At 35.5% G+C, this 24,747-nt stretch overlaps 2 protein-coding genes and 12 non-coding genes across 14 annotated transcripts; all 14 read right to left on the bottom strand.

Annotated features, from left to right (window-relative positions):
* Positions 1-1,433: 1,433 nt before the first annotated feature.
* LOC149425410 (myrosinase 1-like) lies at positions 1,434-14,468 on the bottom strand. Its single transcript, XM_089650620.1, has 7 exons — positions 14,357-14,468; positions 13,803-14,282; positions 6,526-6,618; positions 6,342-6,439; positions 4,695-5,003; positions 3,750-3,988; positions 1,434-2,010 (listed from the first exon to the last, which is right to left on the bottom strand). Exons 2-7 carry the CDS (start codon positions 14,167-14,169, stop codon positions 1,890-1,892), a joined length of 1,227 nt encoding a protein of 408 aa, XP_089506746.1. The 5' UTR covers positions 14,170-14,282; positions 14,357-14,468; the 3' UTR covers positions 1,434-1,889.
* Positions 7,745-7,863, bottom strand: LOC149425416 (5S ribosomal RNA). Its single transcript, XR_016305761.1, has one exon. It is a non-coding gene; the product is annotated as a 5S ribosomal RNA (ribosomal RNA).
* On the bottom strand, positions 8,187-8,305 carry LOC149425415 (5S ribosomal RNA). Its single transcript, XR_016305760.1, has one exon. It is a non-coding gene; the product is annotated as a 5S ribosomal RNA (ribosomal RNA).
* Positions 8,629-8,747, bottom strand: LOC149425414 (5S ribosomal RNA). The gene has a single exon (XR_016305759.1). It is a non-coding gene; the product is annotated as a 5S ribosomal RNA (ribosomal RNA).
* Positions 9,553-9,671, bottom strand: LOC149425413 (5S ribosomal RNA). The gene has a single exon (XR_016305758.1). It is a non-coding gene; the product is annotated as a 5S ribosomal RNA (ribosomal RNA).
* LOC149425412 (5S ribosomal RNA) lies at positions 9,995-10,113 on the bottom strand. The gene has a single exon (XR_016305757.1). It is a non-coding gene; the product is annotated as a 5S ribosomal RNA (ribosomal RNA).
* LOC149425411 (5S ribosomal RNA) lies at positions 10,437-10,555 on the bottom strand. Its single transcript, XR_016305756.1, has one exon. It is a non-coding gene; the product is annotated as a 5S ribosomal RNA (ribosomal RNA).
* Positions 14,469-15,120: 652 nt separating the features above from the next.
* On the bottom strand, positions 15,121-15,239 carry LOC149425409 (5S ribosomal RNA). Its single transcript, XR_016305755.1, has one exon. It is a non-coding gene; the product is annotated as a 5S ribosomal RNA (ribosomal RNA).
* A 323-nt stretch (positions 15,240-15,562) lies between these two features.
* Positions 15,563-15,681, bottom strand: LOC149425408 (5S ribosomal RNA). The gene has a single exon (XR_016305754.1). It is a non-coding gene; the product is annotated as a 5S ribosomal RNA (ribosomal RNA).
* A 323-nt stretch (positions 15,682-16,004) lies between these two features.
* On the bottom strand, positions 16,005-16,123 carry LOC149425407 (5S ribosomal RNA). The gene has a single exon (XR_016305753.1). It is a non-coding gene; the product is annotated as a 5S ribosomal RNA (ribosomal RNA).
* A 3,137-nt stretch (positions 16,124-19,260) lies between these two features.
* Positions 19,261-23,881, bottom strand: LOC149425403 (myrosinase 1-like). The gene is made up of 3 exons (XM_089650628.1): positions 23,744-23,881; positions 20,081-20,184; positions 19,261-20,006 (listed from the first exon to the last, which is right to left on the bottom strand). The coding sequence occupies exons 1-3, from the start codon at positions 23,782-23,784 to the stop codon at positions 19,513-19,515; spliced, it is 639 nt and encodes a 212-aa protein (XP_089506754.1). The 5' UTR covers positions 23,785-23,881; the 3' UTR covers positions 19,261-19,512.
* LOC149425406 (5S ribosomal RNA) lies at positions 20,845-20,963 on the bottom strand. Its single transcript, XR_016305751.1, has one exon. It is a non-coding gene; the product is annotated as a 5S ribosomal RNA (ribosomal RNA).
* LOC149425405 (5S ribosomal RNA) lies at positions 21,287-21,405 on the bottom strand. Its single transcript, XR_016305750.1, has one exon. It is a non-coding gene; the product is annotated as a 5S ribosomal RNA (ribosomal RNA).
* Positions 21,729-21,847, bottom strand: LOC149425404 (5S ribosomal RNA). The gene has a single exon (XR_016305749.1). It is a non-coding gene; the product is annotated as a 5S ribosomal RNA (ribosomal RNA).
* Positions 23,882-24,747: the final 866 nt, after the last annotated feature.

The following is a 24,747-nucleotide window of genomic DNA, read 5'->3' as shown; positions in this document are numbered from 1 at the left end:
GGTCCTTCATCAGGGCAGATGATGATGGATGGCCAAAGAAGGGGGAATTGGAACATGGCATAATTACACAAAAACTATTCACCATAGTAATTTTGGCGGTGAAAATCTTAAATCATATCGTATAGTAGTTTGCAGGTTGATAAGTTGCCCTGCGGCTAAAAAGGCTGTGCACCACTGCCACTGCCCTAAACTATCTAAACGTTACTTTATTAATCTTATAAATGATAACTATGGCTTTTTATTAATTCCATACCAATCTCATTTGTAATTCAACCATAATGGCTGGATCGCACGTGCGTCTCCAAGATCTCATTTTACAGCCATCATTCTGCTTCTGTTTTTCGTATCGTTGGGGTTATTTAATGGAAGTCAAAGTGGGATGCTGAGATTATTCAGCCATTATATGTATTGGGAGTCACTTGGTCCAGCACAGTGCCTCTGGGGAACTGATTACAGAGGCATTATTTTAAGATGTATTCTGTTGTTTGAATGTATCCACATTCACACAATTCAACATCACTCAGGCCCATATGATGTGCAAACGGCTGTGACCTGTGACTGCACCGGATATATATCCTCTGCCTAATTCATGTCTAGTCTCTACCGCGTATTGTTGACTGCTAACCTTTGCTTCATCGGGCAATTTCTTGTTTTGGACAACTATATTAAGCCTGAATGAAGTGCCTGTTTCTTGCTTTCGACCCTCTAACCTCCGAAAACTCCTTTATCAATATTTCTGTCCTTAACTAACATTCATACCTACTTAAGAAATCGTCATTTTTATCCAAGTACTCACCGTTAAAAATCTATATTCTAACAATCGTCTATTTTGCGTATTGTTTTATATATTTGAACATCGTCAGCCAATTGTAGAACTTGTACATTGTTAAATTTAATAATCATGTCGTCTATGAATAATGACAAAAAAATTGCCTCTAGGTGAGATCCTTGGGGAACCCCACATGTGGCTTTAAAAATACATAATTGTACATAATTTATATATGCAAAGATCTCTCTTACTACGTTAGTTCAGTTAATTTGAACTGTATCTTTCAAATACCGTTACTTTGGACTTTCCACTTGTTTTGACCGTTATCGTAATGCCCAGAAGTCCGTAATTGGTGAATCAAGCCATGTAGTAGGTCACCAGGCCCGCCTTCCCAATTAAAGCCCTTGTGTCGTCATAGGTGTCACAGTACTATATAGGTCAACATCACCATCAAGGTCAATTCAATCAGAATGTCTACCATGGATCACGCCTGTGTAGGTACGGACGCGCCTCCAAAATCAGAAATTATGATTGATGACCTGTCAACTTGTGGCTGAGCTATACTGCGATACAAATGTATACTAAAAATATATAAATGAATATGGCAATAATACGTTACCTTTAATTACATCATTTTATTGTAATGTAATAAAACACAGTGGAAAACTTTTCGATAAAATATATAAAATTATTTGTATTCTAACTACTAAAACACTCCTTCTTATCAGTAGTATATAAACGAAACAAAAAATCTTTCTCAGTGATGCCCGGCAAGGACAACATACAAACATACATTCACCAATAGACACTATCCTAAATGTATGATAATTTAGATTGTACCTTCTATACCTTTGACACATCTATCCACTGATTTTTTCATGATCTCTCGTAAATACGTTTCTGTGTAATATATATTCTTGGGATGCAATCAATAAAAATGTTTGGTTCCTGAATTCGGTGGCCGTGTACAGTGGTTCATAGAGAACGAAGAACGCTGTACCCCATACATAGTAAGTGGCTGGTTGGAGAAGTGCCTTTGGTTGTACCCATAGTTGTATCCATGGTATGTGTGGTAGGCTGGAGTTAATATGTAGAGAGATACGATATTATTTCGCAGCATTTATTTCACTCTTTCTATTTGTCTGGTCTTGATGATCTTATTGTAGAATTTGGCTGAAGCTTTGGCGGTTCTAGTCCTCGAAGGGTTCTTAAAATCTACTTCGTAAAGTCCAAATTTAGCCCTGCAACAATTTATATTTTTGGATTAATGATGTAAAAAGGCAAATATTCAAAACAAATGAGTTAAATTAATACAGCAGACATATTCAAAAGGATATAATCCAAAAAGTCACACATGGAAGGTAATTAACATTTAATATAGTTTTAACATTCCATCCAAGAAAAATGCTTAAAAAATGTGATTCTGTCACATTGAACAAATATTAAATTATCGAAAGAGAGTTACATAATTGGACAGAAATTCATCAGACTAAATTCATTGAAAAAATTCCGACTTAGGTTTAAAGATTCTATCAGGTAATTTTATTAATTTCTAATTATTAATTAGGAAGTATAGGCCTTGGAGGGAATATATACAGTTAAAATTACTAATGTAAGATTTAACATACGCAATGTACGCAACTTGTGGACAACTTACAGTCCATACATAATCTACGAAAATATATGCTTCAGAAATACTCTTGTCACACGCAACGTAATCCTACGCTTCCCACGCAACGCCGATTAGGCTGTAAATAAAGATAACACTGGTGGAAGGCCTTCCACAGACTTTATTTGACGGAAATCTTATGTTTGTTTGACATTTGTTGCTTGTTTTGTTATTACAATGGAAGATAAACGACTAATAGATTTAGTAAGATCCTACGAAGTGATTTATAACGTTAAATCCATCGATTGTCGCTATACTACGATTCAAAATTACGTGCGTAAGACAATTTTGCACGTCGGTTTTGGAGAATATTACTGTACACATTGCATACCAGTGTTGCCGTGCTTTAATTTAGGAACTGGAATATTCTATGATTTGAGAGCTGGATGCAATAAGAACTCAAACGCGTATAAGTTTTTGCTTCCATTTTCCTTTTTGGTATCTAAAAATCCTTTTTTACCTGCTGTGTAAATTTTACTTCTTTATGTTTTATACAAACGCAGCGACGTGCAAAAGTTTTAACACTAGTTAAAATACATTTAAAAAAAATAAATAATATTAAATTCCTTAAAGTTTCTCCGTTAAACCACAATTAAGCAGTTTATCAACAGAATGTTCATGTTCAATTACAATGCAAATATGTATAAATAATATTATTACTAATTATAAATAGTTGCTACTTAATGTGAATGAGGCAAGAAGTGTGTGCCAAGACCGAGTTGTTTGGCGGTCCGTCCTCTCTGCCTACCCCTGCGGGGAAACGGCGTGATGGTTAGTTAGTTAGTTATTAGATATTCAGATTATTATTATTGACACACAGTCCAAAATGCAAATTTTCTAAACAAATTATCAAAATTAATACTAGTCTATATATGCTAATAAATAAAAACTATTGATTGATAGTAATGATTTATATTGATAGTAAGTATTTCTACTTATGAGCCATGTTTTCAGCATAAATCTGAATCTCTTTGGTAATTTACAGTTTTATGTTACTTGGCAACATTTTGGTTCGCTGTCCGTATTTATTGTTGTATTTTAGAACAAGCATACCTTCATTCTTTGTTAACCTAGTGTTGTGTTCATGTACCAATTTATTTTTATATTTTGTCCCATAGTAAGGCCTGCACAGGCAAGATACTTAAGTTTATCAAAACTTGTATCAACAACAATGAAATGTTACGTCTCTGTGAAAAAAAAATTGAAACAAGTGAATACTACAAATTTCAACACGTTTTACTCGAGACCATAATTATTATCATAAGTTGTTATTGCTTCCAGCTCCTCAATTTTTAATTAGAATAGACTTACGAGTATCCCTGCAACCATTCAAAGTTATCCATGAGACTCCATGCCGTGTAGCCTGACACTCTGACCCCTTCTTCCATGGCGTCTAGCATTGCATTTAGATAGTGCTTATAGTAGTCTATTCTACCCGTGTCGTTGGTTCCCCCAAGGTCTGAATAGCCATTCTCAAAAATTACTATTTCTGGATTATTATATTCCTTGTTCAACCACAGAAGCACCTTTCTTAATCCCCATGGAACGACCTATAACACAACATCAAGAAGTTTGAAATCATCTTGGAAGAAAGCAACTTAAACACTGATTTTAGCAATCACAGTCCGACCTATGACACTTTCCCCAGGCGTAAAAAGCGAGTATCAAGTTGTCATCATGTTATCATTTTGATGATTACAAAGTGTGATCTGCCAAAATCGTCTGTACCAATATGTGTATAAGGGGAATAAATTTATCATTAAACATACTAAATTAGGTTATCTGTGGTGTACGTTATTCTTGCTTGAAATTATTCACGTTCAATGAACTCAAAATTCTTTTGAATTTAAGTGTCATTTACAAAATTGGAACCTCGTGTGTGAAGAATAATTCAGATAAGCGATAAATCAGGTACCTACTTAAAGAGATATTTCACCATTCTCTTGAAAGCTTATCCATAGGATAACGGGTATATAATTAAATAAACAAACAAATCCTCGCAATGCATAGAAAACTCTTATCCGATACGTAGTCACTATTTATAGGTTCCGAATTGAGAAGATTTAGAGTTTTGAATAGTAAACTGAAACTATACAAATAAATTAATCATAAACTGAAAATAAACGTGAATACGATGAATAAGCTATAAAGAGAATCTAAAACTTGAACAGAAAATTTTATTGTGGGTTTGCACTATTATATATTTTAATAAATTGTTGGCTACAGTGTGATTTACAAGTCAATAAATGAAGATACCTTCAACCAGGAGGTGCCAGGAGCCGTCGGCCACTCCTTCCTTTGGTATTCAATAACCCCCAAATCATTCCATAAAGATGGGTTGGGAGAGGGACGATCGTCCTTATTAGCCCTCGTTATCGTGGAGGTGTAGTGGTTTAGTCCCAAGAAGTCGTGTGTGCCCTTTATGTACTGCACCTCATCTGGAGTGAAAGCGGGGAGGCGAGAAGTGCTGAAGCCCTGACACAAACTGCGGTTGGCTATTCTGTCCTTAAACACAGCAGGGTAGTCGCCTTCTTTGGAGTATATCGGGTGACCGAACCATCCCGCCTGGAAATGATTACAATGATTGATAATTGATCCAGTTCACTTGAGTCCTAAATCCTGACTGAACAACCTTAAATCTCTCAAACGCTAGCGCATCACTAACCCCATTGTCATATTCTGTCAGAAGTTCGGAGGATTTCCACTTTGCAATAAAATCCAAACAAATGGAATATTTCTGAACGTATCTTAAAACTAAAAACTGATTTAGAAAGGTGATAAAATACGCTTTAAAATTATGATTTAAAATATTAAAAAATATTTTGATTAGATCACCTAACGTTTTTGTATTAAAAATTACTGATTAAGAAAAATATATAAACACAAGCATTTTAACTGACAAATCTTGTACAAACGTTTCTGTCTAAACTTTAAATACAACCATAATATGAGGTGTTCCCAAAAGCGAAAAAAATAGTTTCAGGGGTTAAGGATACGTTTAAAAATCAATTCTCTGAATATAATTAGTAATATATAATATTTTTTATGAATATATAAACACATTACCTAGTAAAACGGTACAATTTACAAAAAACGTTTTACGTGCAATTTTGCAAAAATTCTGTAAATTTTACTAAAATATAATCAGAAGTCCCACGGTGAAAATTTTGCATGGGTACAATGTTGATTTTAAATTTCTGTGAAAGTTCTATTAAAGTTCTGTTATTGCATCGTTTTTGGCCAATTCATTCACAAAACTGAAATAATAAGAGAACTTGCACAGAACTGATGAATTGTTGAATTCTGTGAAACAAGACGTCCTTAATAAAATACTTGTTTATCAAATTTACATCAAGAGTTGAAAAGACGTAACTCTCACCAAGAACCCTGGGATAAAAATGAATGTTTTGAAATATCATCAATGGCGTCACATTCTCCACTCTCACGTCGGAATATGGCATATAGAAAAACTTACAGATTGATGACCGTTGATATTTTAATAGATGGTGTCCGGAAGCTCATAGTACAAGCGTGAACCTACATCACATTCGGAGTTGTGGCATAACTTTTTTTTGTTTTAAACATTCGTTTTCGAGTCAATCACGTGCAAAGTTGAATTTTTTAGCTCATGTTTGAAAGTAATCGGTCGTTAAGGGATTAATATCAACTAGTTAATGTATTTAAAAGGCGTCTAAAAGTAGACCCGTTGAAATGTTCAAATCAACAAGTTTTTTGGGTACTCTCCGTGTGTTGTAAATTCACCAGTTTCCCGCGTGGAGATACTACGAGTTTCAGGATACCGTGTATAAACGAAGGCAGACTTATTGGAGATTTGAGACCAAAGCTTAATCTCAGGTGTCTTCTGAAGAGAAATAAATTAGTTAAAAGTACAAAATTTATTACTATGAATTGTAAAGCTCGTTCAGAAGCTTCGAGATCTGCAGGTGAGCTTGCGTTTTCTGGCTCATGCCAGTTGATATCCATGGTAAACCCGACTCTTCCTGCAATGCCAAAAATCATGTATGTTATTGATGGATAGTATTAAATATATTGTGCTGGATAGATTTTTTCGCTCTTCTAAGATCACCTTTCTGTGTGGACTTGTACGTGTCGTTGTATAGATGGTAGACACTGGCGTGAGCCTTGAGGATTGTATGTCCGCACAAGTATTCACCAATACCTAGAAATTTACCAAAAAAAATGTAATATGTATCATGAGAAGCTTCTACCAAAATAAGAGTTTGAAACGAAAATATATTCATTTATTTATTTTAATCTTTTTTTATAACAATGTATATTAGATCGTTATAATTGTACCCTTTCTATAATGCATTTGCACTGACAAAAACCTTTGTAAGAGCGTTGTAGGAAATGAAAAACAAATAGATATTTTGATCAAGTACATTTAGAAAGTACGGGGCTGTCTCCACGGGTGAGTTCATGAACAAACCATAAATCAACTTCTATAGATTGATAACTTCGGGCTTTTTGTATGAAAGAAATTGGACCTATAAACCCATAGATATGCCAATATATAGACAGTAAAATTCTCATTCGGAGCCAACTTATTATACTTTCCACCAATGAAAAACTTTGAAAGTTTATTCCATAGATTTTCAGAGTTTTTCATTGGTGGATATTGTTAAGCAAACATATGACGTAACAATATTTCGGTTCAAATTTTCGATTGGAGTTATTCCTCCCCTGGAACAAACTATTACTAGTAGTTCGGACAGCAATAGACATAAAAATATGTTGCCAATTTCCTCTTATTTAATAAAACAAAACTAAAATTTCGAATGATGAGATTTGTAAGTAGGTACTTAAATACCTACCTTGAATTATGAACCATGTAATATTTTATGCATCATTTTTAAAAATTTCAAATAAGGAATTTATTTTTGAAGTGAAACTTCTTTACCCGCGTCATGCAATTTCGAGTACCGGAGTAAAACCAACTCATGACCGAAACGAAAATGCGGGACCGATTAAAGTTCATTTGATCTAGTCAAAGTTTTGAAGTAAAATATAAATGCTTCTTAGCTCATCTCGACAACTGGCGTTGGTGGTGTAATGGTCAGCGTAGTTGCTTTCCAAGCAGTTGATCCGAGTTCGATTCTCGGCCATCGCACATTATTTTTTTGTTTTTAACGCCTTTTTTTTTTTCAATGGTTGACCATAATATCAATCCACTAAGTAATATTTTAGGCCTGTAGCATACTTGAAAAGTTAAAGAATGATATAAAATTTTTTATGATGTTAACGATAAAAAAATAAAAAAAAACATAAAATTACCATAAAAAATGGGCCAACGGCACGCGGTGTTCCCAAGCGGTCACCCATCCAAGTACTGACCGCGCCCAATGTTGCTTAACTTCGGTGATCGGACGAGAACCGGTGTGTTCAACATGGTATGGTCGTTGGCAAACGCTAAACAATATTAATTTCTATTCTACCTGCCAATAAATATATGAAAATTAGTATAAAAAAGCCCTAATAATACTGAAAACATTAGCAAGGTGTGTGCGACGTTGATAAAAATAATCATTACATACGCGCTTGAAAAAGATCGTAATTACATCCATAACTTTGCAGGAATTTTTTTTTTCAATGGTTGACCATAATATCAATCCACTAAGTAATATTTTAGGCCTGTAGCATACTTGAAAAGTTAAAGAATTTTATGATATTATTAATGATAGTAACGATAAAAAAATAAAAAAAAACATGAAATTACCATAAAAAATGGGCCAACGGCACGCGGTGTTCCCAAGCGGTCACCCATCCAAGTACTGACCGCGCCCAATGTTGCTTAACTTCGGTGATCGGACGAGAACCGGTGTGTTCAACATGGTATGGTCGTTGGCAAACGCTAAACAATATTAATTTCTATTCTACCTGCCAATAAATATATGAAAATTAGTATAAAAAAGCCCTAATAATACTGAAAACATTAGCAAGGTGTGTGCGACGTTGATAAAAATAATCATTACATACGCGCTTGAAAAAGATCGTAATTACATCCATAACTTTGCAGGAATTTTTTTTTTCAATGGTTGACCATAATATCAATCCACTAAGTAATATTTTAGGCCTGTAGCATACTTGAAAAGTTAAAGAATTTTATGATATTATTAATGATAGTAACGATAAAAAAATAAATAAAAACATGAAATTACCATAAAAAATGGGCCAACGGCACGCGGTGTTCCCAAGCGGTCACCCATCCAAGTACTGACCGCGCCCAATGTTGCTTAACTTCGGTGATCGGACGAGAACCGGTGTGTTCAACATGGTATGGTCGTTGGCAAACGCTAAACAATATTAATTTCTACTCTACCTGCCAATAAATATATGAAAATTAGTATAAAAAAGCCCTAATAATACTGAAAACATTAGCAAGGTGTATGCGACGTTGATAAAAATAATCATTACATACGCGCTTGAAAAAGATCGTAATTACATCCATAACTTTGCAGGAATTTTTTGAAGTGAAACTTCTTTACGCGCGTCATGCAATTTCGAGGACCGGAGTAAAACCGACTCATGACCGTGACGAAAAAACGGGATCATTTCGCTATAGGAGCCTAGCTAATATTATATACCTAGTTTAACTCACTCTCCTAACTCATCTTCGCTGTCTACAGGCAGAGCGCACGACTGTGGTCGTGAAGAACCGAGGTTCGATCCCCGCTTTAACTAATTTTTTTTGAAGTGAAACTTCTTTACCCGCGTCATGCAATTTCGAGTACCGGAGTAAAACCAACTCATGACCGAAACGAAAATGCGGGACCGATTAAAGTTCATTTGATCTAGTCAAAGTTTTGAAGTAAAATATAAATGCTTCTTAGCTCATCTCGACAACTGGCGTTGGTGGTGTAATGGTCAGCGTAGTTGCTTTCCAAGCAGTTGATCCGAGTTCGATTCTCGGCCATCGCACATTATTTTTTTGTTTTTAACGCCTTTTTTTTTTTCAATGGTTGACCATAATATCAATCCACTAAGTAATATTTTAGGCCTGTAGCATACTTGAAAAGTTAAAGAATGATATAAAATTTTTTATGATGTTAACGATAAAAAAATAAAAAAAAACATAAAATTACCATAAAAAATGGGCCAACGGCACGCGGTGTTCCCAAGCGGTCACCCATCCAAGTACTGACCGCGCCCAATGTTGCTTAACTTCGGTGATCGGACGAGAACCGGTGTGTTCAACATGGTATGGTCGTTGGCAAACGCTAAACAATATTAATTTCTATTCTACCTGCCAATAAATATATGAAAATTAGTATAAAAAAGCCCTAATAATACTGAAAACATTAGCAAGGTGTGTGCGACGTTGATAAAAATAATCATTACATACGCGCTTGAAAAAGATCGTAATTACATCCATAACTTTGCAGGAATTTTTTTTTTCAATGGTTGACCATAATATCAATCCACTAAGTAATATTTTAGGCCTGTAGCATACTTGAAAAGTTAAAGAATTTTATGATATTATTAATGATAGTAACGATAAAAAAATAAAAAAAAACATGAAATTACCATAAAAAATGGGCCAACGGCACGCGGTGTTCCCAAGCGGTCACCCATCCAAGTACTGACCGCGCCCAATGTTGCTTAACTTCGGTGATCGGACGAGAACCGGTGTGTTCAACATGGTATGGTCGTTGGCAAACGCTAAACAATATTAATTTCTATTCTACCTGCCAATAAATATATGAAAATTAGTATAAAAAAGCCCTAATAATACTGAAAACATTAGCAAGGTGTGTGCGACGTTGATAAAAATAATCATTACATACGCGCTTGAAAAAGATCGTAATTACATCCATAACTTTGCAGGAATTTTTTTTTTCAATGGTTGACCATAATATCAATCCACTAAGTAATATTTTAGGCCTGTAGCATACTTGAAAAGTTAAAGAATTTTATGATATTATTAATGATAGTAACGATAAAAAAATAAATAAAAACATGAAATTACCATAAAAAATGGGCCAACGGCACGCGGTGTTCCCAAGCGGTCACCCATCCAAGTACTGACCGCGCCCAATGTTGCTTAACTTCGGTGATCGGACGAGAACCGGTGTGTTCAACATGGTATGGTCGTTGGCAAACGCTAAACAATATTAATTTCTACTCTACCTGCCAATAAATATATGAAAATTAGTATAAAAAAGCCCTAATAATACTGAAAACATTAGCAAGGTGTATGCGACGTTGATAAAAATAATCATTACATACGCGCTTGAAAAAGATCGTAATTACATCCATAACTTTGCAGGAATTTTTTGAAGTGAAACTTCTTTACGCGCGTCATGCAATTTCGAGGACCGGAGTAAAACCGACTCATGACCGTGACGAAAAAACGGGATCATTTCGCTATAGGAGCCTAGCTAATATTATATACCTAGTTTAACTCACTCTCCTAACTCATCTTCGCTGTCTACAGGCAGAGCGCACGACTGTGGTCGTGAAGAACCGAGGTTCGATCCCCGCTTTAACTAATTTTTTTTTTCTTTTTTTATAACTTTTAATTTTTTTTATCACATGCTACTTATAAATATGTCAATAGACAGAAAAAAAGAGAGAATGAAATGAAAAGAGAGAGAGAGAAGAATACTAGAAGTTTCACTTCTGTCTTGCGTAGGCTTGACACACCCATTTTTTTAAATTTTTCCAAAGAAAAATCACTATTTTAAGGACAATTCTTTTTTCGAACTTTAGTAGGTAGGTTCCATAATATTGAAAAGCTCAGTCAAAGCATACCCTATAATATTAATAATACCTCCAATTTCTGACGTTTCCCATATATTTTGATGGCAACGAGTACGAATTGTGCGCCTTGATTTTCTCATACGATGTCAAATTATATTCTTTATTTTTCGTTAGTAAATTATAGAAGTAGAAATTTTTTAATAATTAAATATCGCACGTATGACGTTCCTGCTTTTGTATTAAGCCGAAGGCTGCATAGTAAGCTTCCAAAGATGGTTTGAAAAGGATATATGTAAATACCAATGTTAGAGAAAGCGCGCTAATATAAAAAAAACGATAATAATTAAGCGAAAATAGTGAAAATATTTAATAAATCACGACTCGTTTTAAATAGAAACAAATGATTTAGTCGCATTGAAAGATAACTCTGTATAAATTCGGAATGCGGGGGCTTAACTCTGTCTTTAAAGGTTTAGAAAGGTAATAAATTTTTTTATATATTTTTTTTATATTAACTCCACACAGGAGGCCCTGAAGAAAATAATTTCCCTCAGGGACTATGTCATCTTTGGGGATGCTGTGTGGAGGGTCTTTTTGTAGAGAGGAAGGAGTGAACATGGGTCTTGAAGAGTCCCATGTTGTAGGAGGGAGGAAACACAGAGGCCGGCAGTTCGTTCCACAGCCGAGCTGTTGAACTTAAGAACGAATCGTAGAAGCGACCCGTTCTCATGTGACAAATGTCAACCGTGTACAAATGTTGGGCGCGCGTTTGGCGTGTATCCCGACTATGCACCGGTGCCGAAGGGATCAATGACGCTAGTTCCTCAGAGCATCTTCCATTGTAATACCGATAGAACAAGGACAGCATACCTACCTGACGCCTGTGCTCTAAAGATTGCAGTCCGTTTGTTAAGATTGGGGAATCTATCAAACGGACCGCCCGTTTTTGCACAGAGTCAAGGGTTTTTTTCAGGTATTTAGGGGCTCCGGACCAGAGATGGCTGCCAAATTCGACAGTAGGGCGCACTTGCGATTTGTACAGGGTCAGCAGTTGTGTACTATTAAAGTATCTGCGGGCCCTGTACAGTACGCCCAGCTTCTGAGAGGCCAGCTTTACTCTGGCTTCGATGGAGCCCCCGTACCTGAGCTGGTCACTTATAGTTACACCAAGCATATCAATGGAAGGCCTGTTCGGAAGATTGCTTCCGTTGAAGGAGACTAGATTATCATTTAGATCCCTTTTAGACGTAATCAGACAGGATTGGGTCTTTGAAACGTTATTCGACGAGATTATTTTTACCCCAGGAGGAAATACTCTCGAGATAACCGTCCATTATGTGCTTCAAAGCCCTCCGAGCCGTTGGAGTTTGCGTGCCCTTTGGGGGCTTGTCAAACAATAAGCTATCATGAACTGTACTGTCATCCGCGTAACAATGAATCGGTTCACATGTCAAAAGGTCATTGATATGCAACAAAAACAAAGTCGGAGACAGAACCGATCCCTGTGGGACGCCAGCATTTATAGAGTGTGAGGATGAGGTGAAACCGTCAGCAACTGCCTGAATCGACCTATACCTTAAAAATACTTATATAATTGCGAGAAATTTTACAAAAAGTTATCAATATATTTATAGTAATTTGTTTTTGGGGTAGGTATTATGCCGTTTCGCGCTACCTCCTTCTTTAACCAACGTTTCGGACAGCATTGCAATGCCATAGTACCCCAAAAACAAATCAGAATATACTTTTGGCAATGAAAATTTCAGGTCATATCTGATCAATATATTTAATTATATGAATAATATTTTTATTTGTTAATATTTTTTATGTATATAAATATATTATATTCGTTATTTCAAAACACATACAAAATTCTGTTTTTCCTCCTTCATGTAATCCGGGCCTCTACAAGACCCGCATTAACAAATACTTTCTTACAGCCCCTACCTTAACCTGCCCCACAAGGCTGCCCAACCTGGTAGTGACATAGCTCCCCTGCCTTTACACTGTACAGACAGGGGCGCTCTTGTGAGGTATAACATAAAAAAATACAAAAATGAGTTTTGAACATCAACATTGACAATCATTATAACATCAACTTGAACAGAGAATGCTCCATGGAACTAACACAGCTTTGCATACATTAACCTTATAAACATTATAATAGTATTTTCATAGTTTAATCTACGTTTTACATAATGAAGATCGTTTTATTTGCTAGGATTTAATGAAATCATTTACCAACAGATCAACTTTTTTTGGCACCAAAAAAACGGCTTGGGAGTGGTTTTACTGTTTGTTCCTAAACTGAACCACGGAACCCACTTTATTAAAGATATTTTATATTTTTTTTAATCAAAATTGCATAACACAAATTAGAAAGTGCAAAACACTGCCTCCAAATACTAAATAAATTCAATTTGCCGCTATTGAAAGAAATATCAAAGTCAACATGCTACACTGGCTCCTTCTAACGGCTAGAGTTGTTGAAATTGCCACATTTCACTGGAGTTGGACGTATTGTTAATATTATAGGGTACTCGGTCAAAATACGGCAGATAAGGCAGCAGATTTTATAAATTTACACACAAATAAAATGCAAACGGTTGAGTTAAAACAGGACGCTCAGTCAAGAATACTTACCTGGAGACTGTACACCTGGAGCTTTTGCATTACTTCCGTACCCCCCGTCGCACACGTCAATAGGTTCATTGAATGTTAGCCAATCCGTCACCCTATCTCCAAAAGCACTGAAGGCTACTCTGGCGTAGTCCGTAAAGTATTTTACCATCCAGGGATTCGGCCATCCTCCAAGATCTTGTAAAGGTTGTGGAAGGTCCCAGTGGTACAAGGTCACCGCCGGTGAGATGTCGTTCTCGACCAATAGATCAATCAGTCTGTTGTAGTAGGCGATTCCGTCAGGGCTGATTTTGTTGTCAAGCCCTGTAGGAAGAATTCTAGACCAGGATAAGGAGAAACGATAGAAGTTCACCCCGAGTTCTTTCAACATCTCCACATCTCTGGCATACTGATGGTAGGAATCGCAAGATATATCTCCTGTGCTTCCATTATTGATGTGGTTTGTTGTATGACAGTACCGGTCCCAAATACTTTCACCTTTATCTAAAAATAAATAAACATTTACTTTCCATTCAAGGCTTTGCCATAAACGGTGAATTCTGTAATATCTTCGTTACCTGAAGCATTCCAGCCGCCTTCTACTTGGTAGGAAGCTGTGGCACCTCCAAACAGAAAACCGTCAGGAAACGTGCGATGTGATTCATTGCTCTGCGCATGTGCACTAAAACAATTAACTGAATTAATCATAAAAATCTTCTAAAAAATCTATGCTTAGTATTTCAATTGGTTTTTTAAAGATTTTAGCGATTGTGTTCATAACGATATATACTGTGTAACTTTGTAAAACTTATTTAATTATTGTTGCAAACTTCAAACGTACTGCCCAGCTGTAATTTTAGTCTAAATAAATGTAATGTTTATTTTTGTAATAATTTTGTTGGTTTTTATTTTCAATATTATATTAAGTTCAATTTTTTTGAAGTGAAACTTCTTTACCCGCGTCATGCAATTTCGAGTACCGGAGTAAAACCAACTCATGACCGAAACGAAAATGCGGGACCGATTAAAGTTCATTTGATCTAGTCAAAGTTTTGAAGTAAAATATAAATGCTTCTTAGCTCATCTCGACAACTGGCGTTGGTGGTGTAATGGTCAGCGTAGTTGCTTTCCAAGCAGTTGATCCGAGTTCGATTCTCGGCCATCGCACATTATTTTTTTGTTTTTAACGCCTTTTTTTTTTTCAATGGTTGACCATAATATCAATCCACTAAGTAATATTTTAGGCCTGTAGCATACTTGAAAAGTTAAAGAATGATATAAAATTTTTTATGATGTTAACGATAAAAAAATAAAAAAAAACATAAAATTACCATAAAAAATGGGCCAACGGCACGCGGTGTTCCCAAGCGGTCACCCATCCAAGTACTGACCGCGCCCAATGTTGCTTAACTTCGGTGATCGGACGAGAACCGGTGTGTTCAACATGGTATGGTCGTTGGCAAACGCTAAACAATATTAATTTCTATTCTACCTGCCAATAAATATATGAAAATTAGTATAAAAAAGCCCTAATAATACTGAAAACATTAGCAAGGTGTGTGCGACGTTGATAAAAATAATCATTACATACGCGCTTGAAAAAGATCGTAATTACATCCATAACTTTGCAGGAATTTTTTTTTTCAATGGTTGACCATAATATCAATCCACTAAGTAATATTTTAGGCCTGTAGCATACTTGAAAAGTTAAAGAATTTTATGATATTATTAATGATAGTAACGATAAAAAAATAAAAAAAAACATGAAATTACCATAAAAAATGGGCCAACGGCACGCGGTGTTCCCAAGCGGTCACCCATCCAAGTACTGACCGCGCCCAATGTTGCTTAACTTCGGTGATCGGACGAGAACCGGTGTGTTCAACATGGTATGGTCGTTGGCAAACGCTAAACAATATTAATTTCTATTCTACCTGCCAATAAATATATGAAAATTAGTATAAAAAAGCCCTAATAATACTGAAAACATTAGCAAGGTGTGTGCGACGTTGATAAAAATAATCATTACATACGCGCTTGAAAAAGATCGTAATTACATCCATAACTTTGCAGGAATTTTTTTTTTCAATGGTTGACCATAATATCAATCCACTAAGTAATATTTTAGGCCTGTAGCATACTTGAAAAGTTAAAGAATTTTATGATATTATTAATGATAGTAACGATAAAAAAATAAATAAAAACATGAAATTACCATAAAAAATGGGCCAACGGCACGCGGTGTTCCCAAGCGGTCACCCATCCAAGTACTGACCGCGCCCAATGTTGCTTAACTTCGGTGATCGGACGAGAACCGGTGTGTTCAACATGGTATGGTCGTTGGCAAACGCTAAACAATATTAATTTCTACTCTACCTGCCAATAAATATATGAAAATTAGTATAAAAAAGCCCTAATAATACTGAAAACATTAGCAAGGTGTATGCGACGTTGATAAAAATAATCATTACATACGCGCTTGAAAAAGATCGTAATTACATCCATAACTTTGCAGGAATTTTTTGAAGTGAAACTTCTTTACGCGCGTCATGCAATTTCGAGGACCGGAGTAAAACCGACTCATGACCGTGACGAAAAAACGGGATCATTTCGCTATAGGAGCCTAGCTAATATTATATACCTAGTTTAACTCACTCTCCTAACTCATCTTCGCTGTCTACAGGCAGAGCGCACGACTGTGGTCGTGAAGAACCGAGGTTCGATCCCCGCTTTAACTAATTTTTTTTTTCTTTTTTTATAACTTTTAATTTTTTTTATCACATGCTACTTATAAATATGTCAATAGACAGAAAAAAAGAGAGAATGAAATGAAAAGAGAGAGAGAGAAGAATACTAGAAGTTTCACTTCTGTCTTGCGTAGGCTTGACACACCCATTTTTTTTTTCTTTTTTTATAACTTTTAATTTTTTTTATCACATGCTACTTATAAATATGTCAATAGACAGAAAAAAAGAGAGAATGAAATGAAAAGAGAGAGAGAGAAGAATACTAGAAGTTTCACTTCTGTCTTGCGTAGGCTTGACACACCCATTTTTTTAAATTTTTCCAAAGAAAAATCACTATTTTAAGGACAATTCTTTTTTCGAACTTTAGTAGGTAGGTTCCATAATATTGAAAAGCTCAGTCAAAGCATACCCTATAATATTAATAATACCTCCAATTTCTGACGTTTCCCATATATTTTGATGGCAACGAGTACGAATTGTGCGCCTTGATTTTCTCATACGATGTCAAATTATATTCTTTATTTTTCGTTAGTAAATTATAGAAGTAGAAATTTTTTAATAATTAAATATCGCACGTATGACGTTCCTGCTTTTGTATTAAGCCGAAGGCTGCATAGTAAGCTTCCAAAGATGGTTTGAAAAGGATATATGTAAATACCAATGTTAGAGAAAGCGCGCTAATATAAAAAAAACGATAATAATTAAGCGAAAATAGTGAAAATATTTAATAAATCACGACTCGTTTTAAATAGAAACAAATGATTTAGTCGCATTGAAAGATAACTCTGTATAAATTCGGAATGCGGGGGCTTAACTCTGTCTTTAAAGGTTTAGAAAGGTAATAAATTTTTTTATATATTTTTTTTATATTAACTCCACACAGGAGGCCCTGAAGAAAATAATTTCCCTCAGGGACTATGTCATCTTTGGGGATGCTGTGTGGAGGGTCTTTTTGTAGAGAGGAAGGAGTGAACATGGGTCTTGAAGAGTCCCATGTTGTAGGAGGGAGGAAACACAGAGGCCGGCAGTTCGTTCCACAGCCGAGCTGTTGAACTTAAGAACGAATCGTAGAAGCGACCCGTTCTCATGTGACAAATGTCAACCGTGTACAAATGTTGGGCGCGCGTTTGGCGTGTATCCCGACTATGCACCGGTGCCGAAGGGATCAATGACGCTAGTTCCTCAGAGCATCTTCCATTGTAATACCGATAGAACAAGGACAGCATACCTACCTGACGCCTGTGCTCTAAAGATTGCAGTCCGTTTGTTAAGATTGGGGAATCTATCAAACGGACCGCCCGTTTTTGCACAGAGTCAAGGGTTTTTTTCAGGTATTTAGGGGCTCCGGACCAGAGATGGCTGCCAAATTCGACAGTAGGGCGCACTTGCGATTTGTACAGGGTCAGCAGTTGTGTACTATTAAAGTATCTGCGGGCCCTGTACAGTACGCCCAGCTTCTGAGAGGCCAGCTTTACTCTGGCTTCGATGGAGCCCCCGTACCTGAGCTGGTCACTTATAGTTACACCAAGCATATCAATGGAAGGCCTGTTCGGAAGATTGCTTCCGTTGAAGGAGACTAGATTATCATTTAGATCCCTTTTAGACGTAATCAGACAGGATTGGGTCTTTGAAACGTTATTCGACGAGATTATTTTTACCCCAGGAGGAAATACTCTCGAGATAACCGTCCATTATGTGCTTCAAAGCCCTCCGAGCCGTTGGAGTTTGCGTGCCCTTTGGGGGCTTGTCAAACAATAAGCTATCATGAACTGTACTGTCATCCGCGTAACAATGAATCGGTTCACATGTCAAAAGGTCATTGATATGCAACAAAAACAAAGTCGGAGACAGAACCGATCCCTGTGGGACGCCAGCATTTATAGAGTGTGAGGATGAGGTGAAACCGTCAGCAACTGCCTGAATCGACCTATACCTTAAAAATACTTATATAATTGCGAGAAATTTTACAAAAAGTTATCAATATATTTATAGTAATTTGTTTTTGGGGTAGGTATTATGCCGTTTCGCGCTACCTCCTTCTTTAACCAACGTTTCGGACAGCATTGCAATGCCATAGTACCCCAAAAACAAATCAGAATATACTTTTGGCAATGAAAATTTCAGGTCATATCTGATCAATATATTTAATTATATGAATAATATTTTTATTTGTTAATATTTTTTATGTATATAAATATATTATATTCGTTATTTCAAAACACATACAAAATTCTGTTTTTCCTCCTTCATGTAATCCGGGCCTCTACAAGACCCGCATTAACAAATACTTTCTTACAGCCCCTACCTTAACCTGCCCCACAAGGCTGCCCAACCTGGTAGTGACATAGCTCCCCTGCCTTTACACTGTACAGACAGGGGCGCTCTTGTGAGGTATAACATAAAAAAATACAAAAATGAGTTTTGAACATCAACATTGACAATCATTATAACATCAACTTGAACAGAGAATGCTCCATGGAACTAACACAGCTTTGCATACATTAACCTTATAAACATTATAATAGTATTTTCATAGTTTAATCTACGTTTTACATAATGAAGATCGTTTTATTTGCTAGGATTTAATGAAATCATTTACCAACAGATCAACTTTTTTTGGCACCAAAAAAACGGCTTGGGAGTGGTTTTACTGTTTGTTCCTAAACTGAACCACGGAACCCACTTTATTAAAGATATTTTATATTTTTTTTAATCAAAATTGCATAACACAAATTAGAAAGTGCAAAACACTGCCTCCAAATACTAAATAAATTCAATTTGCCGCTATTGAAAGAAATATCAAAGTCAACATGCTACACTGGCTCCTTCTAACGGCTAGAGTTGTTGAAATTGCCACATTTCACTGGAGTTGGACGTATTGTTAATATTATAGGGTACTCGGTCAAAATACGGCAGATAAGGCAGCAGATTTTATAAATTTACACACAAATAAAATGCAAACGGTTGAGTTAAAACAGGACGCTCAGTCAAGAATACTTACCTGGAGACTGTACACCTGGAGCTTTTGCATTACTTCCGTACCCCCCGTCGCACACGTCAATAGGTTCATTGAATGTTAGCCAATCCGTCACCCTATCTCCAAAAGCACTGAAGGCTACTCTGGCGTAGTCCGTAAAGTATTTTACCATCCAGGGATTCGGCCATCCTCCAAGATCTTGTAAAGGTTGTGGAAGGTCCCAGTGGTACAAGGTCACCGCCGGTGAGATGTCGTTCTCGACCAATAGATCAATCAGTCTGTTGTAGTAGGCGATTCCGTCAGGGCTGATTTTGTTGTCAAGCCCTGTAGGAAGAATTCTAGACCAGGATAAGGAGAAACGATAGAAGTTCACCCCGAGTTCTTTCAACATCTCCACATCTCTGGCATACTGATGGTAGGAATCGCAAGATATATCTCCTGTGCTTCCATTATTGATGTGGTTTGTTGTATGACAGTACCGGTCCCAAATACTTTCACCTTTATCTAAAAATAAATAAACATTTACTTTCCATTCAAGGCTTTGCCATAAACGGTGAATTCTGTAATATCTTCGTTACCTGAAGCATTCCAGCCGCCTTCTACTTGGTAGGAAGCTGTGGCACCTCCAAACAGAAAACCGTCAGGAAACGTGCGATGTGATTCATTGCTCTGCGCATGTGCACTAAAACAATTAACTGAATTAATCATAAAAATCTTCTAAAAAATCTATGCTTAGTATTTCAATTGGTTTTTTAAAGATTTTAGCGATTGTGTTCATAACGATATATACTGTGTAACTTTGTAAAACTTATTTAATTATTGTTGCAAACTTCAAACGTACTGCCCAGCTGTAATTTTAGTCTAAATAAATGTAATGTTTATTTTTGTAATAATTTTGTTGGTTTTTATTTTCAATATTATATTAAGTTCAATTTTTTTGAAGTGAAACTTCTTTACCCGCGTCATGCAATTTCGAGTACCGGAGTAAAACCAACTCATGACCGAAACGAAAATGCGGGACCGATTAAAGTTCATTTGATCTAGTCAAAGTTTTGAAGTAAAATATAAATGCTTCTTAGCTCATCTCGACAACTGGCGTTGGTGGTGTAATGGTCAGCGTAGTTGCTTTCCAAGCAGTTGATCCGAGTTCGATTCTCGGCCATCGCACATTATTTTTTTGTTTTTAACGCCTTTTTTTTTTTCAATGGTTGACCATAATATCAATCCACTAAGTAATATTTTAGGCCTGTAGCATACTTGAAAAGTTAAAGAATGATATAAAATTTTTTATGATGTTAACGATAAAAAAATAAAAAAAAACATAAAATTACCATAAAAAATGGGCCAACGGCACGCGGTGTTCCCAAGCGGTCACCCATCCAAGTACTGACCGCGCCCAATGTTGCTTAACTTCGGTGATCGGACGAGAACCGGTGTGTTCAACATGGTATGGTCGTTGGCAAACGCTAAACAATATTAATTTCTATTCTACCTGCCAATAAATATATGAAAATTAGTATAAAAAAGCCCTAATAATACTGAAAACATTAGCAAGGTGTGTGCGACGTTGATAAAAATAATCATTACATACGCGCTTGAAAAAGATCGTAATTACATCCATAACTTTGCAGGAATTTTTTTTTTCAATGGTTGACCATAATATCAATCCACTAAGTAATATTTTAGGCCTGTAGCATACTTGAAAAGTTAAAGAATTTTATGATATTATTAATGATAGTAACGATAAAAAAATAAAAAAAAACATGAAATTACCATAAAAAATGGGCCAACGGCACGCGGTGTTCCCAAGCGGTCACCCATCCAAGTACTGACCGCGCCCAATGTTGCTTAACTTCGGTGATCGGACGAGAACCGGTGTGTTCAACATGGTATGGTCGTTGGCAAACGCTAAACAATATTAATTTCTATTCTACCTGCCAATAAATATATGAAAATTAGTATAAAAAAGCCCTAATAATACTGAAAACATTAGCAAGGTGTGTGCGACGTTGATAAAAATAATCATTACATACGCGCTTGAAAAAGATCGTAATTACATCCATAACTTTGCAGGAATTTTTTTTTTCAATGGTTGACCATAATATCAATCCACTAAGTAATATTTTAGGCCTGTAGCATACTTGAAAAGTTAAAGAATTTTATGATATTATTAATGATAGTAACGATAAAAAAATAAATAAAAACATGAAATTACCATAAAAAATGGGCCAACGGCACGCGGTGTTCCCAAGCGGTCACCCATCCAAGTACTGACCGCGCCCAATGTTGCTTAACTTCGGTGATCGGACGAGAACCGGTGTGTTCAACATGGTATGGTCGTTGGCAAACGCTAAACAATATTAATTTCTACTCTACCTGCCAATAAATATATGAAAATTAGTATAAAAAAGCCCTAATAATACTGAAAACATTAGCAAGGTGTATGCGACGTTGATAAAAATAATCATTACATACGCGCTTGAAAAAGATCGTAATTACATCCATAACTTTGCAGGAATTTTTTGAAGTGAAACTTCTTTACGCGCGTCATGCAATTTCGAGGACCGGAGTAAAACCGACTCATGACCGTGACGAAAAAACGGGATCATTTCGCTATAGGAGCCTAGCTAATATTATATACCTAGTTTAACTCACTCTCCTAACTCATCTTCGCTGTCTACAGGCAGAGCGCACGACTGTGGTCGTGAAGAACCGAGGTTCGATCCCCGCTTTAACTAATTTTTTTTTTCTTTTTTTATAACTTTTAATTTTTTTTATCACATGCTACTTATAAATATGTCAATAGACAGAAAAAAAGAGAGAATGAAATGAAAAGAGAGAGAGAGAAGAATACTAGAAGTTTCACTTCTGTCTTGCGTAGGCTTGACACACCCATTTTTTTTTATAATTAACTATAATTGTGCTGCTGCACATCTCAACATAGGAATTCTGTAGTGAGATGAGCTTATAATTTTATTAAAATATATTCTTTTTTAATGAATAAATGATAAGATTTCGACAATAATCCTATTGAACTCATTTTTCATAGAAATACTTTTCAAAGAACACCAAAAACGGCCCCTTTAACAGAAAATCATTTCTGTTATAAGGGCCTACGTCATATTTCAGAATAATATACTCCATTTGCGATAAAAGGCGTTGGTTGGGTCGATAGAGTCCGGATGGAGAGTTCAAAGGGTCTCCCTCAACCGGCCTATTGAATTATTGCTAATTATTAAATATTGCTAGTTTATTGACTCTTCAAATTATTCTTAATTTGTTCAAAAACGGAATTACAGGCCTTTAACAAATGAATTACACTGTAACTCGCAGATATAAAATATAAACAGTATATAATATTTTTCTATTGTGCTAATATTTATTCATTAAATTTTTTAAATTACGTACTCCTTATAAATTCTTTACTCTTTATTATGTTTTATAGTCTATGCTTTTTTAATTCAACTATATTTCATACTTTTGATATATTCTTTCAAATTACTATGAACTTTACATAAACAATCCAACTCTCACATATAAAATATCATCAGCTTATTTTTCCTTATTAGCTTACTTAGCAGTACTTATTTTGAAATATTTTTTATAAATAATATATTTCTTATACTCTTTTATATTATATACTCCTTTTTTTGATATTTTATACTTTACATATTTTTAAAATACTCTACTATATTTCTAATTTAATATATTCTTTAAATATATATTTTTAATGTCCTATACATAATCGACCACCACAACACGGGCCTAACATGGTGGTCGATAAATTGTCTATGACTGTAATAAACAATGCACTGAAAAAATAAAAAATGTAAAAAACAATCAGTTCAAAAAAATAATACACGAATTATCGCGATGTCGGAACACGAGTTTTCGCATTTCGTTTTTGGTTATTATCAGGATAAACGCGGGTGCATGAACATATGTTCCGTTATATAATGAAACAACTAAAAGTTTATAGGACAAGGCCTGCAATCCCGTTTTTGATAGGATTTTAATAAATCATCAATACTCATTTTTCTCCATGCATCTATGTGTTGATTACCTAATAAATGATTCATAGTGCGGCGTCAGCTATTCCGGCCTCCAAAATTGACAAATACGTGCCTTACAATATAATTACTACAAATTAAATTGAAAAAAATGTTAGTACATGGATACAAACTTAGACAAAAATGTTACGAATTATCTAAAAGCATTGTAGATGACGTAAAAGAACTTACCCTGACAAAAAAACACTCAGTATCGACCAGATTGTTAACATCTCTATTTTTTATGTTTCTTTTTTATCACAACCACAACTTCACTAATCCACCGACACAATGATTCAAGAGGAGTAAGTGAGTTTTATTGCATTGTCTTATTTGTTATTAGGTTAAGCCACTGAAGAAATAAACCTATAGAAGTATGTTGTGGGTGTGTTTGTGTGCCCGAAGTAATGTTAAGTTTCCTACTGCTGGTGAAACATTTTCAAATATCGAAATTATTTCTTGAACGGGTAATTATTAAAATAATGCTTTTATTCTGGGCTACATGCATTGGTTGTGCTTTGCAATGTAATAATAATACCTATATTCTAGGCTCCAAGCAGTGGTTGTGCTTTGCAATGTAATAATAATGCTTTTATTCTGGGCTTCATGCAGGGGTTGTGCTTTGCAATGTAATAATAATGCTTTTATTCTGGGCTTCATGCAGGGGTTGTGCTTTGCAATGTAATAATAATGCTTTTATTCTGGGCTTCATGCAGGGGTTGTGCTTTGCAATGTAATAATAATGCTTTTATTCTAGGCTAAATGCAGGGGTTGTGCTTTGCAATGTAATAATAATGCTATTATTCTGGGCTACATGCAGGGATTGTGCTTTGCAATGTAATAATAATGCTTTAATTCTGGGCTACAGGCAGAGGTTGTGCTTTGCAATGTAATAATAATGCTTTTATTCTGGGCTACATGCAGAGGTTGTGCTTTGCAATGTAATAATAATGCTATTATTCTTGGCTACATCCAGGGGTTGTGCTTTGCAATATAATAATAATGATTTTATTCTGGGCTTCATGCAGGGGTTGTGCTTTTTCCAATATATGTAATAATCAACACATGTTGGCCTAGTGAGGTTAAAAATTTATATTATTTTTTTTAATATTACACTAATATTATTATCGATTACTTTCAAACAAAACTAAAAAAATATATTGGTTTTACTGAAGATTGAATCTTCCTTCCTTCAT

This window comes from Hesperophylax consimilis, chromosome 3, assembly GCF_061612785.1.
Source record: "Hesperophylax consimilis isolate HC1 chromosome 3, BYU_Hcon_1.0, whole genome shotgun sequence".
Classification (NCBI taxonomy): domain Eukaryota; kingdom Metazoa; phylum Arthropoda; class Insecta; order Trichoptera; family Limnephilidae; genus Hesperophylax; species Hesperophylax consimilis.
Note: the sequence above shows the minus strand (reverse complement) of the source record. Positions and strands in the feature narration are given on the sequence as shown.

Excerpts from the sequence above, each read along its gene's own strand:
- LOC149425410 (XM_089650620.1), bottom strand. The coding sequence starts at position 14,169 with ATGTTGAAAGAACTCGGGGTGAACTTCTATCGTTTCTCCTTATCCTGG. Across the intron at positions 6,619-13,802 it reads TCCAGGTGTACAGTCTCCAG|GTATTGGTGAATACTTGTGC; the intron begins GTAAGTATTCTT and ends GTAAATTTCTAG. Across the intron at positions 3,989-4,694 it reads CTGGCACCTCCTGGTTGAAG|GTCGTTCCATGGGGATTAAG; the intron begins GTATCTTCATTT and ends GTTGTGTTATAG.
- LOC149425403 (XM_089650628.1), bottom strand. The coding sequence starts at position 23,784 with ATGTTAACAATCTGGTCGATACTGAGTGTTTTTTTGTCAGG. Across the intron at positions 20,185-23,743 it reads CTGAGTGTTTTTTTGTCAGG|TGCACATGCGCAGAGCAATG; the intron begins GTAAGTTCTTTT and ends TAATTGTTTTAG. Across the intron at positions 20,007-20,080 it reads AGGCGGCTGGAATGCTTCAG|ATAAAGGTGAAAGTATTTGG; the intron begins GTAACGAAGATA and ends ATTTATTTTTAG.